This window comes from Pleurodeles waltl, chromosome 10 (assembly GCF_031143425.1).
Source record: "Pleurodeles waltl isolate 20211129_DDA chromosome 10, aPleWal1.hap1.20221129, whole genome shotgun sequence".
In the NCBI taxonomy this organism is placed as follows: domain Eukaryota; kingdom Metazoa; phylum Chordata; class Amphibia; order Caudata; family Salamandridae; genus Pleurodeles; species Pleurodeles waltl.
The window spans coordinates 835,933,023-835,950,207 of record NC_090449.1 but is presented as its reverse complement, the minus strand read 5'-3'; the positions used below and the strand labels follow the sequence as shown (position 1 = coordinate 835,950,207).

The 17,185-nt window shown below is 42.1% G+C and overlaps 1 protein-coding gene across 2 annotated transcripts in view; it reads right to left on the bottom strand.

Moving 5' to 3' along the window:
* CNTNAP2 (contactin associated protein 2) overlaps positions 1–17,185 on the bottom strand; it is a 2,759,350-nt gene that overhangs the window by 1,855,049 nt on the left and 887,116 nt on the right. For both annotated transcript variants that reach the window (XM_069211508.1, XM_069211509.1), the window contains exon 3: positions 10,589–10,782. In XM_069211508.1, the coding sequence (XP_069067609.1) occupies positions 10,589–10,782 (194 nt within the window). The remainder of the gene's footprint in view (positions 1–10,588; positions 10,783–17,185) is intronic.

Here is a 17,185-nt window from a genome sequence, read left to right as displayed (position 1 = left end):
CAGAGTGAACAACTGATAAAAGAATAAAAACATCACTTTAAATGTAAGCTTCTGCTGAAATAATAAAATGAAGTATTTTCTAGGCTAAAGGCACAAGCTGCAGGCCTATGGCTAAAAGACCATGCCCATAAAATGCTGCTAAAATAACCTCATGACAAAACCAAAGGTTAAAACCTAGTTATAGCTAGGAAAACTTATTTTATCTATATAAACCAAGACTAAAATACTCAAACTTTAAAAATTTCTTAAGTTATAGTTATAACTTTGATTTACAATTTATTCACAACCTTCAAATTATTATAACTAACCAGACAACACTAACTATAATTCACCACTCTACTATGCTCTGGGTGGTGACAAATAATGTCATTTGAAAAGTTATGTTTTTAAATGTCATGATTCCACTTGCTATATAAATATATATATATGTTGTGATATTGCGCCCCTGCCATGCACAGTTTTCTCATCAATATTTTTACTGCAAATATTGCAGTGATATTATCAATGATGTCATAGATGATGTTATGAATGATGTAATATTTGGATTAGCTAGCAGTGCATGGCAAGGGCGTGAAGTTATAGTTACCTTAGGGCACGAGTTCCTGCTGCTTGAAATAAATCTAATTATAACTGCTGGATTTCTTTGGCTGTGTACGTTTGAAATGGGAGCCTAGCTACAATGTCCCTGTAACTTTTGTTTAATTTTAAGTGAATTTCTATGTTTTTTAAATTTTATTTCCTAACTATAACATCCCTGTAAGCTTTGTTTTTTTCAGTGGATTTTAATGGTTTTCTTAACATTAAGTGATTTCAATTACTTTATGTTAATCCAACCTCTGCCTGCGTCCAGGCCCGACAGCCAACCCCTTATAACTACCCAACCCTGTGCCACACATGACCTTTGGCCATGTGTGATGAGTATGGACCCACTGTCAGGCCCTGTGGCCAACCTCTACATCAACCCAACCCCCTGCCACGCATGGCCTTGGGCCATATGCAGCAGGCCATGGTCCTGCGGCCAACCGCCTGCAAGCACCTACACCCCACATACAGCCTTCAGCCATGTGCTGTGGGCATTCACAGAAGGGCCTGGCCTGCAGCCAGGCCCTGAATTCAACCCCCTATAACTACCCAAACCCGAATCAATCACTTGGCCATATGTGGCGGGATTGACCAAGTGCACCCTACCCTCTATGACCACCAACCCTGCGCCACACACAGCCTTCAGCTGTACATGGTGGGTGTTGAACACAGGGCCTAGCCTGTGGCCAGGCCCTGCAGCCAACCCACTATAACCACCCAACCCATTGTCACTCAAGAAGTGCTTCTTTGTTTGGTGGATATGTGATCATATTCCTGTGCATCAAGGATGTGTCTCCAAAATCAGCAGGAAACATACTCAGGGGGTACTTTTAGGAAGTTGTCCACCATTCTGGAAAATGACATGAAGACTTTGCATACCATTAATGAATATGGGGTGCGGCCAAAAGGGCAGAGTTTCTAGCCCATTTTACATACTATTAGTTTTTAAGCAGGAGAACAAGATCTCCAGTGTCAGAAGCAGCTGACAAAAAAGAATCCACTCATGACAGTCATTACATCAAATACTGTGCTTCAAAAAAGCAAGGATGCAAACACCTCCATCAAGGTTTACAGATAACTTGTCAGTGTGGAAATTCAGAGAAAAATCACTCACGATTAGGATCATTAGTACTTAACCGAAGTGGTGCTTCAACTTGGGCACCTACTTTGTTTATATGTATATATGTATAAATGCTTCCCATTCAGGTTTAATTTCTGTGCAATGAGCATTGTGACAGAATGAATCCTGTCCTGCGTATTTATGCAAGAAGAGGCCAGCGTTTTGTGCAGAATGTCTACCCAACTGGAGTACTTTCTACTGGCTAATTACTAAGTGCTACCCTCAATGTATAATGTGTCTCCTACACTAGAGCTGCGTCAAGGATGCCAAGATAATGTTTTCAGGAACCTTGCGTGCCTTTAACTTTGCCAATGTAATTGTTCCTTGAGAGTGAGTCTTCATGAGATAACAGTTCAAGGTGGAAATGCAGAGAAAACAAACTTGGTTGATTTGTACTTTACAAAAATAAGTGTCTCCTTGTTTGGTAGAAATGTGATACTAATCTTCTGCATCAAGAACGTGTCTCCAACAATGGAGGGAAAAATGCTCCGGGAGCCTTTTAGTAAGCTGTCCATCATCCTGGAAAAAAGGTGGGAAGATGTTGCATACCACTAATGTATATGGGGGGTCATGGATATGGTTTCTAGGCCATTTAAAGTACTAGTTTTTAAAAGGGAGAACACAATCTCTGGTCTCAGCAGAAGATGACAAGAAAGAACCCACTCATCACAATCACTGCATGAGATACTGCGCTCGAAAAAAGCAAAAATTCACACACCACCATCAAGGATTACAGATAACATTTACTGGTGGAAATGCAGAGAAAACCAAGGGCCAGATGTATGAAGCCTTCCTGCATTCGCAAATGGTGCGAATGCCCGTTTGCGAATGCAAAAAGGCCTTTCAGAAAGTATGAAAGGCATTCTAAACGCAATTTAAAGGAATTGCTTAAACAGCGGTTCCTTAAAATTGCGACCCCATTTAGAGAATCGCAATTTGCGTTTCTCTAAATGCGGCATAGCAAATAAGAAATCCTTATTTGCGATTCCTTAAGCACATGTATGAAGCAATTCCTTAATGCGAATTGTGCATTAAGGAATCGCTATTACCACCAACTTGACCTTGGTGGTAACAATGTGCAAGTTTTAAAAATGCATTAAAAATGCATTTTTAAAATTGACATGTAACACACACATGCCCTTTTGGCATGTGTGCACCTTACATGTCTTCCAAAATTGTTTTGGGGTGCAGCAGAGGGGGCCTTAGGCCCCCAGCACCCTGGAGTTTGCTTTTCCCAAATTGCGAATTCCAGTTAGGAATTCGCAATTTGGGAAATGCAAAAAATTTGCACATATGGGCCGACAGGCCTATAGATGCGAATGGGGGCTGTATCGCAATTTGCAATTCTGTAATATCATTTGCTATTTTAAAGAAATCGCTATTACGGAATCGCAAATGGCTTTTTTCATACATCTGGCCCCAAGTGCTTTCCTTTGGCAATCCACAGGGACCACAGGAGGGAGTCTCAAGGCCCCCACAATCCCAGCTGGCTCGTGGCCTCCTGTGGGTGATGGCATTGCTACAGCATGCAGGGAGCTACTGGAAATGAAGCTCCCTGCATGTGGGAGCAATACTTTAATTTCTTTCCCTGCTTGCATGTCTTCGAAGAGGGAAAGAGATGAAAACCCCACTTCTAGGAAGCAGGGTCTTCATGTAGCCCCAGGAGGGGGGTCAGTGTCACCCCTTCCTTTGTAAATGTGAGAAAACAGGGCTGACTGCATAGGCCCCCTGAATTTTTGCCCCCATTATTCACTTCTTGCTGGTGTTTTCCTGACTCTAATGGTGCCCTGGGTACTGCTAACCGGTCTCAGGGCCTGTGCTCTGTATAAAACGAGTATGCAAATTAGGCTAATTATTATTGGCTAAGTCAACCTACCTAAAAGTCCCTAGTATATGGTAGGGCATGTAGGTTTAGGGACCCCAGCATAGGTGGTGAACCCATACGTACACTGCTGAAGTGCCCAGTGTCATTTTAAAGGCAGGCCTGCCTTCCTGGCTGCTTTTGAATTGAAGTTACATGCAAAATTAAAAGTAGTTCCAAAGTCTTAAACTACCTTATTTTTACATATACGTCACCCCTAAGGTGTGCCCTATGTGCCCCTAGGGATGGGTGTCATGTAACTATAAGCAGGGACCTCATAAAAATAGTTTCATAAGCCCTGGTGAGGTAAAACAGCCAAATTCGTTTTCCCTCATTGTAGTGAATGGACTCAATGTGCTAGAATGCGGAGACTTTATTTTAATTTATAAAGTCCCCTTAAGTTTCAGATACCTTAAGTCTGGCATCAAATTAATTGTTATAATAAATCCCACAACTTACAATTGTTGGATTTAATATAACTTGTTCAGGTAAAGAGTTTTAAACTTCTGCCCTGTAGTGTTTTGCTGCTTTGCTCTGATTGGCCAGCCTCCGGCAGCCTGGCCAGGCTGATTGATGAGGTGTGAAGTGGTCTGGGCTCAACACAAAGAGGTGTGCCTGGGAGAGGAGATCTTCCCTCAGCAGATGGGGGAGCAGGAAGGGGGAAGGGCTGCCAAACTGGTCTTCAAAGGCAGGGAAGGACATTTGGAGCAACCCAGCACCTGCCTCACACCCTGCAAACCCAGACAATTAGGTGCCCCCTTGATTAGATTAAGAGAGGGCAGGAGAAGGGTGTGTTTAAGTTTTTTAGTAGGTGGGCTCAGCCAGATGTAACCTCCAAAAATCACTTGCAGCCATGATGGATTTTTGAGAAATGTTGCTCCCTGGGATTGATTTTTGCCACACTTTCCAGGAAGTGGTCATCACAGGGGGAAGGACCCTGCATCTGATTGGAGAACCAGGACCCCCCTGTTTTTCACCCAGGAGAAAGGATACAACTGGCACAACTGCACCCACACCTCAGATCCCTACCAGATTCCAACAAGGAAGAACTACAGGAGAAGAAGGACTGCCCTGCTGGACCCCTGACCCGCACCTGGACACTGCACTCTGGAGGACTGCACCAGCTGCACACTTGGGCTTCACCACAAGAAGGACTTTGCCTGGCTTCAACTGGTTCAAGGAGGGACTCTCTGCTTGCTGCAGGTACAAAATTGCTAACCGGAGTCCCCTGCACACAGTCCTGAAGAAATTGACCATCTGACCACAGTCCAGTGCCCGTTTTAGAGTTTGCGCCAGGTGCATTCTGGGAGTTGTAGTCCGTACCCTCAAGGAGCATCTCAGAGCTTCTGGAACCTTGGGGTGAGCTGTGGACCTCAAAGGAACCTTAAAAGAACATCCGGAAGAAGATCCAGAAGTTTGAAAAAGTTTGGGGAACTTTTTGAAAAGAGCACCATAGAGGGACCGACCCGCCATGGCAACTCTAGCCGGCTTACCTCAAACGTGACCCGGCCTGACTTACAGGTTCACCCCGGTGCAGAAAGTCTCCCAAAAAATGACTACGTACGAATGTAGAAAGTTGACTGGGACCTCCCAGGCAGTGTATCTGAAGAGGGCTCCAGGGAGGTGGGATCAAGATTCAGGTTTGCCCCGGACAAAGGTTTTTCATCTCGAAAAAATGACTAAGTCCGAAGGTAAAAATCTCCACCGAGGGCTCCTGCGATGCGTATCCGAGGAAAAATTCCAGGAGGTCGGATTGGACTGGCGACTTAGTCCCGCTGAAGAAAATCTTCAAGAAAATGACTAAGCCTGGAGGTAAGCTTTTGACTGAGGCCTCCTGCAAGCTATAGTCGAGCAGGGCTCCATTGCGGTCGGCTTCAGACTTTGACTTTGCCCAGGTCGAGGTGCGACCACATGACCAGATTGGCGCTATTGATTTCTAAAGTGCTAAAAAGCATTAATCCTTTAAATTCATATCTCTGGTTCACCTTATCTGATTTTAATTGTTTTGGTGTCATTATAAAGATAAAAATATAATCTATTTCTATAAATTCGTGTGCGATTTTTATTGTGTTTTGTGTTTAACTTATTTACAGTTTTGTGATTTTTTAATTCTTTACACATGTCTCCTAGTGAAGCCTTGTAGGTCGTTGCCAAGCTACCAAGGGTTGAGCTGGGTTTAATTTATTGAGACCTAACTAGACATAAGTGGAGGTTAGTGGCCTATTGCTAAGTGTAGGTACTTACCTTCCCTTACCAATAACCCATTTTCCAACAGTAAAAAAAGGAAATAAATACCCACGGAGGTGGTAATCTCCATGGCGGGTGACCCCGCATATATTTATTTTAAAGTAGCCCAGGGGTGGTGGTGGCCCCCAGGGCTTATGGAAGCCAATGGAGGGTGGAGCCCCCGCATCCCCCTCTATTTAATAAATATACATCCATGCCTTTGGGCCTGACCCACCCAGAGGCTACACTAAAAACAAATGTGGGAGACCGTGCTCTTTTTTTTTTTTAATTCACAGTAAGATTTGCGCACATTTGCAAGTTTAGCTGTTAATTTAAAAAAATGCTTTTTTTGCCCTGCCGATGTCCCAGGGGGCCCCCCAGGACCAAGGCTGCAGGGTTAGGGTATTCATACCCTGCCCCCTTTTCTTTTTCTTTTTTGCATTTATTTTTGAGACTCAGTTGAAGCCGAGTTCCATGGCAGACAATCGGTAACGGCACACGATTGAGAGTATTTGCATAGTTGTAAGCGACCCAAGATATACAAATTTAGATTTCCTTTAATTTCTCAAAAACTACTGAATGGATTTACACCAAATAAAAAACATGGCTCTTTCTGGACAAAGAAATTCTGCCAAATCTGGTGTGATTGAATCCAGAGGATCAGGCTGTAGTAGTGTCTTCAATCTCTATGGGAATTAACATGGGAAACACACTTTTTTTCAACCCTATCACCCTTTTTCTTGTCCCCAGCTTGACAGATTGCCCCAAAACTTTCCATGTACAACATGACCCTAGAGGACACTTATTTTGAAAAACTTAATTTCGTGAAGTTTCGTCAAACGGTGCCAAAGATATAGCCAAGTCAAAAAACGCTTTTCCTATGGAAACTAGGTCCTAACTATAACTACCTACTGGTGACTGCCAGTAGGCAATATATATATATAGGTCTGTGTGTGTATGTATGTATATAAATATATACACATATATATACACACACACATATGTACGTGTGTGTGTATATATGTGTATATATATATATATATATATATATATGCATACACACACTAATATATATATATATATATATATATACACATATATGGTAATTTAAACTTTCTATGTAGACTGTGAATTATACGTTACTGTGGTCTGTGGAAGGTGCAAGGTATTCATAGAGATTAACACACAAACAATCTTCAAAACTGGTGGCCCCCTTCATTCATTTTATCTGTGGAGCCCTTATGTCGCTTCAGTGATAAACATAACTCCAAGCGTGCTGTTTCATTTAAGTAATTAAACCTTTAACTTTAACTTTAAGTAGCAGCTACCTATTTTGCTTGCACTATGGATGCCCGTAGTAAAATGCCCCTTTTTTCTTGTCATCCCCATTTTTTGCTGGACTTTTCTGCTGGTTTTGGACTTGTTTCTATTGCCCTGTGTATATGTTCTAGCCTCTAAAAAATGTAAAAGTGGCTCTGCACCTAACTAGCATATTTACGTTATCAATAATTCCCCTGCATATGGTACAATGTTTACCCAGGGCCTGTAAATGTATTGTCACTATTGGACCACAGCACATCTTATTCCAGCAATAAATTGACTGTGCAAACCATGTCTCCATGCCTCCACATGAAACCTGGGTAGGCTGTTTTAAAACTGACATTTTGACTTTGCAGAATAAACATTCTACAAGGCCAAACAGTCCTTTTTAATACTTATAAGTCAGCTCTAGAGTAGCCGCTACATGCCCATTGGGCAGGGTGTATGGTATTTAAAATGTGGGGCATGTGTACTTATGTTTTACATGTCCTGGTAGTAAACAAAATCCAAAATCCTTTTTTCACTTTGTTAAAGCTGGTTCTCCAACAGAAAAACACTGGGTTACACTATAATCCCCTATAATGCTTAACTTCAGTTTGTTAGTAGCTAGAAAATTAATTCAGGGATTCATTTTATTTGTAATTTAAAATCCAACTTAATGGTCAAGATAGATTCTAGATTACAATTTTGAAAATTACATTTTTGGAAAGTTATAATTTTCCTGCCTGAGCCAATTATGTCTTTCTGCCAGTGGTCAGTGTGCACGACTGTTGATTGCTCCCTTATGGCGAAATGTGTATGGCCCCCAGAGAGTGGACGAAGGGCTTGGGTGAGGGGAGATGTTTTTCCCCCACACAGGATGGCCATCTAGACTGTGGGTAGGAACTTAGATAACTTCAAAGGACACCTACCCTGTCACAGAGTGGCGACAAGGGAGGGTTTGCCTATTATCATAGCCAGACCTCTGGGTGGGCACATGGAGCTCTGCACAGGGAAGAAAGGTTCTGCCATGCTGGTTTTAGACTGAGAAAGCCACTGTGGAATAGTTGACAGCACAACACACAGTAAGTGCTGCAAATGTGGGCAGGGCTACCCCAGGGAACTTTTATGCTATTGGTTATGGATTGACCAGGAGATTCCCCTACCCAAACGTTGGGAAGGGACACGAATGTGGCACCACCAGGACCCTCTTCATATCACCTCTGGACCTGGGAAAGACAGAAGAAGGACTGTGCTTGCTGTTGTGACCTGTGGGGAGACCCCAAAGGGCTGGTCCTGCTACCACGGGCAGCCAAGTCTGAGAGGTGGACTCCAAGGTTCAGTTGGATGACCTCCTGTAAATCTAAATGGACATGAAAGCTGCAAGATGTCCACTTTCCTAAAGAGCCAAGCTGACCAGTTCCAACTGGAACTGCCGTGGACCATGCTGGTGACTTCTACTGGTGTGAGTTCTGACCCCTTAGTGGTGTCCCTAAGGTCCTGGGCTAACACATAACTGTCAAAGTGTACTCCTCCTGCCTAAGCCTAAACAAATATGATTTAGAAATGTTTTCAGGTTGTTTTGCAAGGAGAACTAGCAGAAGACCGACAAACCTGCCAAGTCAATCCAACGAAAGTGCATCACTGTCAGGACAAAGATTTGGGTTTCTCCTACTCTGTGCTTTACCCCAACAGCAATCCATTTCAGCAGGAAATCGGTGAGAAGGGTATCGGTCAGCGTGAGGTCCTGTTTGGCTACAGGTTCCAGTCTTGCCAAGCAGGAGGAATCCAAGCTCCATAAAAGCGACGAAGTTCAAAGGTAGAAACTTTCACAAGGTAAAGGCACCAGAAGTACCCAGCAGATGAGTGACCTTCCTTGGGCGCAAATTATGAATTTCTCCCACTTTGAGCTTTTCTGCCAAAAGTCAATGGCTTCACCAAGATATTGTGCAACAACTATCCAGCCTTGTGGATCTTATCTCATGGCCGCAGCCTGCTGCTGTGACCCCTGAGGATTTTTGACTTCCATTTCAGAAGCTCGGGTTCAAAATATTGCTTGATACTGCCTATCCATTGCTAGAGTGATGGAGTAAATTACTCTGTTGCCCTGATAGAGGTGCTGCCCATGAAATTTCGAAATGTCCGCAGGCCCAGCGTACATTTCAAGCATTGACAGGAACCTCAGTCAAGACAGTTCCTGCCAATGCATTGTAACTTTGTAAGTTAGCTCCATCAAACATGAAGGAACCATAGTCAAAGTTGCAATTGTTTTTCATTTCCAAAAGTAAAATCCCAAAATTTGGATTTTCTTTTCAGAACAAAAGCAATGCCCCCTTCCCATGGGAGTTCTGTCCCATGGAAAAAGGAGCAATCAGCACTTTTCAACACCCTTTACTGACAGGTTTTTCCTGGCAGTGATAGGCAAATGGCTCTGTGTCGGCCGATCTAAATGAGGCAAGTGGCCTTTCTGTGGCCCTTATTCAATCAGGCCATCAGAGAAATGTGACCACGACTGAGAGCGAGTAGTCCCCACCATTGTCAAGCTATTGTTCTCTCGCATTTAAATCAGGCAGGTGAACGATAGTTTTGTCAGGGAGGAAACTCTCTTGCTGTTGCTACAGATTTCCCTGTCGGTCAAGATATAAATATGGCCCTAAGTCAGAAGGTTAAACTTGTGACAGGGAGAACCTGGTCCCTGTATCCAACCCACGCTAAATTGTGGGTAGCCTTGAACCGTACCTTTGTCCCGGTCTAGTGCTATCAGTTGATCCTGTGGCCGTTTGTGCTTTTTGGTACTATTTTTATCTAAATATTTAAAAAATCATATCTCCAGTTCCCCTTATTGGATTTTTGTAATGTTGGTGTCAGTTTGTTCATTAAGATATTCTCTATTTGTATAAGTTAGAGTAAGGTTTTTTATTATGTTGTGGTTTTGATTTTTTTTACTGTTTTGGTACTTCTAAATGCTTTATACGTTTTCTTCAGTTAAACTTGTCGGCTCTGTGCCATAACTACAATGGGTTGACCTTAAGTTTAAATTACCGAAACCTTTACTGGACCTAACACATATATTGTTATTGTTACTTGTGGTGGACTACCATCCAACAAACCAATAATCCACTTTATTGGAGTGCAGAGCTAGATTTATTTTCTGTCTCCTTTTTAAAGCTTTAAAGTATTTAGGTGACATTGAGCTGGCTGCGGTTTGAGTGTTTGGTTGGCTGGTGATGTATTCTTATCTCCTTCACAAAAAATACAGCCACATCAGTGAATGTTTTTTAACTTTTAATTTTTTTAGTATAAGCATATGGTGGCCTTGTTTAGATGGCCACATGCTTTCTTATTTGCTTTTTTTCTTGACACGATCTTCCAATAGAAATTAAAAAAAATAACCATCACACCAGTCTAGGTTTACTGGCTTTACCAGTGCTTGTTATTAAACTTGTAATTGCTGTGGATACTGAAGCCAGTACAGATAATCAGATAGGTTAGCTACTTACCCAAATATTTCCATCCTGATTGTAAGGCTTCCAGTTCCGACCTGTGTCGCTGTACAGGACCCGATATTGGGTCACCCAGTCAGAGCTGCTGTATCGGCCCTGGGTTGCAATTGAAGAGATCTGTTTGCGGTTTCCAAAATCCACTTGCAACCACTGGTAATTATCATTGTCCAAAGGAGACCATCCACCAGCACCTAGAAGAAAGAAGGACAGGGCGTAAGATGTAATGGGGGAAATTTTAACAGTCATTATTACAATACAGCATGAGGGCAGAAAATGTACTGCTAACCTTCTGACTTGCATTACATTTTAAACATGCCCCGGAGTTCCAATAATTGTCTCATCTGTAGTGTTGGAAATCCATTATTTTATCGAATTTGATTCCCATTGTTAGTCTAACCTTTTTATGATGTAATTGTTGCCTTTAATGAGAAACCCTACTAACAAGAAAATGTTTTTAATGTCTAAACGAGATCTTATAAGTGTATGTCAAATTGTAATTGGAAAGTGCTGACTTTCTCCTGCATACAGTTTTTGTGACGGTCTCTGGAGCGCCTGTATTTTATGTGAGCTTTTATCTTTGATTTCACATTGTCAGAATAAAATGGCGTACTCTGCAAGAGAGGCTGTGGGCTTTATGAAAAGGTATACAGATAATTGAAATGAAAGACGTCTATGCCGTCTAAGACGTACTCTTTATTATTCTGAGAGCAGGCAACATGACTTGTGAAACAATAGCGTTGGTTCTAATTATCTTTTTGAAGTAATTGCATAGAAATGGCCTTAATTTTAATCGAAGCTAGAAACTTTTCATTTTTGGTTGTTTCTGAAATTCGACAATCATATTGTTCTAATTATGCCGCACCCAATTTCCAACGATTGCAATGCAGCAGCATTTGTGATTTATAGTCCTGACGTCTGGGTATTAAATCTTTCCCATGAAATGTGGAAAAAAAGATCTGGATCCGAATTCAATCACTTCAGAAAATGGCGCACTCAACAGAACCTCGTTCACGGAGATATTTCACCAGTGTGACCCCTTGTACTCTTGGAAATGAATAATGCCTTATTGTCTGCAGTGTTGGCCATATTTATACGTTCAACTGAAGGTCAGATTACTAATCTTTACATTCAAGTGAAGGTCACGTTAATAATCTTCAGTTCTTTACAGTGTCAAATAAAATAACTCCGAGATACCGAAGTCAATGTGGGCTACAGGTTTTCATTTACTATACATTCAATAACTATCTTTAGAAACACTAAAACGATGCCTCTGACACTCCATCTCCATATTCAATCTCGGCATTCCATTCTTCCTAGGTAGATAAATTCAGTACTATAAACAGTGTGACAGTAATACTGTGGCATTCGGAAACATAAGTGTGACACTTTTTGCTATTAAAAACAGGTGATTACTATTACCATGACTTTCTCATTAACACAAACATAATCAGAAGGCCTGACCAAACACTAGCATTTACATTTGCTACTCAGTGAATATTTTTTTCCGAAAGGAACAATATCTGCCTTATTCAGAACCTTCAGAACCTTACTAAAAGTACAGAAGTACAGAAGTTAAGTGGTAAACAAAGAAAGTACATTAAGGTAATTTGGGCTGGTGTTTGGGACTTACTTCTGACAGCTGAGGTAATCTTTGGTCAGTGATACTTCAAGTACGGTACTGGGGTCGCTGTTTACTCAACTCAACACTAAACTTAAAAATATGTTAAATAAAAGGGCAAGCATTTTTTTAAGCTACAATTACATTAAAGAAAGGAAGTAATTGGGGTGTCTTGCACCGTTTAACTCTAGGAAAACCGTCAATTTTATATACATCTTGCAGCATGTCCCAATACGCCCTTTTGACACGTTGCAAATCTATCTTAATTTTAACATCAGCTAATTCACCTATAAGTGGTGCCTTGGAGTCCAAAGGGCCTAGGCCTAGGGTGTTTTCTATATAAATGTGAAGCATGCTAATTATGCAGTTGTGTGCTTCTACAGCAACACAATTAAAACGTAGCACTTTACTGTACATACTGCAGCAGCCTTTCCCTGTGGTAAAGGCCTGCAGTAGAATTAAAAGTCATCATTATTAAGCTGAAATAGAAAAGGAATCTAGGAATCAACTTTGTTGTGTTGTGATTTCTATCACACATTCAAGACATTGGTAAATATGCATTGCTGAGACATATGCAACAAAAATTATCTTTGTAAACGTTGCTATTCTCTGCCAGAAGCATGGACGGTCTTCAAACTGGTTTCATAAGGCTTTCTATATTGCAGTGATAGTAATTAGATTGTCCCAACTCAGTTGAACTGACTTATGTGGTGTTCAGAAAGGACCTTTGGAAAAAGGCAGCCTGTTGGCAGATTTCTGGCAGGAAGGAAGGGGGATATTAATCACAGGAATATCAACCTCTGATCACCTAGATATTTGAAGTGGGGTAGGGGCATAGATAACTTTCCTAGGGCAGAGCAGAATTCTGATAGTTTATTCTTAGTAATAAACAAGGCTTTGATATGAGCGTGCTTTTGCAAATTGCCTTACCTATAGTCAGGTCAGTGCCTACCACCAATGGGGGTGTCATGGTCCCAGAATCCATCTGAGTGAGCTTTTTGCAATCATTGTGCAGACTAGTGAGCAACCTATAGCCTTATGAACATAAACAACAAGAAGGGCATCTTACCCAAAGAACACGAGAGCCATGGAGGAAACTTTGACTATGTCCTTTGTGAAGAGAGTGGTTTAGATTGCCTCCCACCTCTGCCTTTGCCCTCATTTCCTAAAGGATGGACTACGCAGTTTCACAGCTTGTGAGAGAGACCCATTCCAAACTTTCTGTCGTGAAGTTTTCATCTTCCGTGTGACAGCAGAATCCAGGAATGCAACTGCATGGAGGCTTCCTGGCTATGAACGCAAGCCTTTATTTGTTGAAGAATTTCAAGCTTCAAGTATGTAAATAGGCCGTGTGAGGAGCAGGTGAGATGGGTGAAGGGGGCAAAGTTAAGCCAGCAATGAGGAGCTTTTAGCAGTTAAGATTTTTAAGTTTGTCCATTTTGCACTCATTTTCCTGTTTTTAGTAGGTCTCTGAAAAAGAAGTTCACTGCCTTATGGAGCCCTCTCTGGCTTCTTGTATCCTGCCTTGCTCAGGCATTTTGAGCTCAAGAAAAAAGACTAAGGGTCTTAGTTAAAGTTTGAGGGTAAGTGAAAATTCTCCAATTTCTGGAGGAAACCTAACTATTGAATGGTTACCTCTGCATTTTCTCCACAATAATGTCCCTATGGTTGAGAAAATGTAGCAGGTAGCTTGTACTCAAAGCTTCCTTCATAAATTGTAGGATTTTCGTTTTCTACTAAACTCTGAATGTGGCCCAAATATGTTTATGTAAATATGTTATTGACAGTGTGAGTGAGGAAGACTTCTGAGGAGTGGCGCTGTTGTACATAAAAAGCTACAAAACCCAGAGAGTAATGTGATTCTGTTAGAAATGGGGTCTTTGGTTGGCAGTCAGGTTACCCCCTGTACAAGTAAGGACCATCACTCTAGTCAGGGTAAGTCACACACAATCAAAAGTATCCTGTGCCCACCCTCTGGTAGCTTGGCACTGAACAGTCAGGCTTAACTTAGAAAGCAATGTGTAAAGTATTTGTGCAATACACCATACAATACCACAATACAAACCACAAAAATACACCACACAGTGTTTAGAAAAATATATAATATTTATCTGGATAAATGCAGGTCAAAATAATTAAAGATGAAATAAGCAAATGTAGGGATATCACTGAAAGTGATATCAAGTATCTTTAGTGTTAAAATATTTCTGTAAAAGCAATAAAAAGTGTCGCCAGTTCTCCTAGAAAAAAAAGTGTCTCTTGAAGGGCAAAGTACCTGGTTTGTTTTGAAAAACCCTCACAAGGGACCGCAAAGGAGGAGATGTGTGGAAAACGGTGAGTGTGCGTCAGTTTCCGGCGCGTGGACTTGGATCCTCTTCAGGTTGTGGGGTTTTCAGACGCCATGGGGATGATGCATGGGATCCTGGGCTTGCGGAGCATAGTCCCAGGGGCTGTGTCAATTCCGGTAGATGATGCGTGGAATTCTCTTCCACATGGCAGGCGCTGTATCGATTCCTCTCAGGAAGTCGGGCTACTTCATTCTGAGTCAGCTTGCGTCGATCCTGTAGGGCCGTGCAACTAAGTTCCAGTCGCGTTGCTGGCACTGCGTCGATCTTCTGTCGTGAAGTTGGGCTGCGTCATTTCAGACTCAGCGTGCAGTGAATTTTTAACCGCGAGTAGGCGGTGCGTCATTCTTGGCATGCGGTGCACCGAATTGTCGCCGCACGGGGATTTCAGCTGCTGGAGAGAAGTCTTTTTGGTCCTGAGACTTCAGGGAACAGGAGGCAAGCTCTAACCAAGCCCTTGGAGAGCACATCTGCAGCTAAACAAGAGAGCAGCAAGACAGCAGGGCAACAGCAAGGCAGCAGTCCTCTTCAGGAAGCAGTCAGGTGAGTCCTTTAGACAACAAGGCGGTTCTTCTTGTAAGGGTGCAGGTTCTGGTTCAGGTTTCTGTAATAATGTGAATCCACACCAGATGAAGATATGTGGTAGGAGGTATTTATTACAGCCTCAACCAACAGCCAGCATATCAACTGTCATGCAGAGAACCCTGCATCACAGAACCTCAGAACAAGCTGGTTCCATGCCCAGTGTTCTGGCATGGAGCCATGTTACATCATTACAGTTTCTTCTCCAGGAAGTGTCTGAGGTGGTACGGCAGAGGTCCTGTTTTTACACCCAAATGTACCTTTGAAGTAGGGGAGACTTCAAAAAGTGGCTTAGAAGTGCACCAGGACCCCTTTAATTCAATTCCGTCTGCCAGGGACCCAGTAGGGGGTGTGGCAGTCCTTTGTGTGAGAGCAGGCCCTCCACCCTCCCAGCCCAGGAAGACCCATTCAAAATGCAGATGTATGCAAGTGAGGCTGAGTATCCTGTGTTTGGGGTGTGTTTGAGTGAATGCACAAGGAGCTGTCAACTAAACCCAGCCAGACGTGGATTGTAAGGCACAGAAAGAGTTAAGTGCAGAGAAATGCTCACTTTCTAAAAGTGGCATTTCTAAAATAGTAATATTAAATCCAATTTCACCAGTCAGCAGGATTTTGTATTACCATTCTGGCCATACTAAATATGACCTTCCTACTCCTTTCAGATCAGCAGCTACCACTCAAACAATGTATGAGGGCAGCCCAAATGTTAGTCTATGAAGGGAACAGGCCTCACAGTAGTGTAAAAACAAATGTAGGAGTTTTACGTTACCAGGACATGTAAACTACACAGGTACATATCCTGCCTTTTACCTACACAGCACCCTGCCCTGGGGGTTACCTAGGGCACACCTTTGGGGTGACTTATTTGTAGAAACAGGGGAGTTTTAGGCTTGGCAAGTACTTTTAAATGCCAAGTCGAATTGGCAGTGAAACTGCACACATAGGCCTTACAATGGCAGGCCTGAGACAAGGTTATGGGGCTACTTAAGTGGGTGGCACATGCACTTTAGCACTGGTTAGCAGTGGTAAAGTGCTCAGAGTCTAGAAACCAGCAAAAACAGTATCTCAAAAGTGGAGGGAGGAAAGCAAAAAGTTAGGGGTGACCACCCTAAGGCTTTCTGGTCTAACAGATTCCTTACAGCAAAACCCAGCAGGCTATTAATGACACAATGGGAAATTGGAATTTTGATGCATTGAGCAGCACAAGACCATACAAATTACTCCATGAATTGCATAGAAGTCATGCAGTTACTCTCACCACCTGTCAACAACATTCATAATGAAGAACTGAAGCTGAGTCTCATTCTATCACTCTTAATGAAGATCATCCCACTAGGAGTTGTGGTGCAGTTGCATTGTCCGTCATTTCACTTATCTGGGTGAACAATATGCAGACAATGCCACAATTTTACATTTCTGTGCCCAACAGTACTGCCATGTCACATCTACACCTCATTCATAATATGGTGTCACCCATTTGGGTCTAAGACAATGGTTAAAGGCAGTCTTATGTAGCTTTATTGACCACATGCAATGAGTGTTTGCACTCAGGGGCTTACACTCTAAGAGGCTAGCTACTATGGGAACATCAATGGCCATGAGAATACTCTGGAAGTGCACAACTAGGGAATATTTGCAATACATTGCAGCATTAGTTGAAGGTTTGAGAACCCACTGGAAATAATAATCACAGTTCTTGTCAGGGTGAACCACTAAAGTCATAAAACTAACCTGAGCTCAAACCCACTGTAGCTATGGCACAAAGCAAAATGACATAATGAAATAATGAGTATAGTATTTATGCAGTACTCAAATAGAACTAAAGCAAAAAACACAAACGAAAAATCCTAAACTGACTTAGAAAATTTAAATAGATATAATGACCCCCAAAATAACAAGAAATCCAATAAGCAGTGAATTAAAAATAGTTCCAAACGAACAAAGTGCCAATCACTGGTATCTGATCACACAAGCCCAGGTCGAAGTCAAATGTTAAAGCTGACCATGGTGGATCAATAGCCAGATGAGGGGATCAGGCTTGTCCGGGTA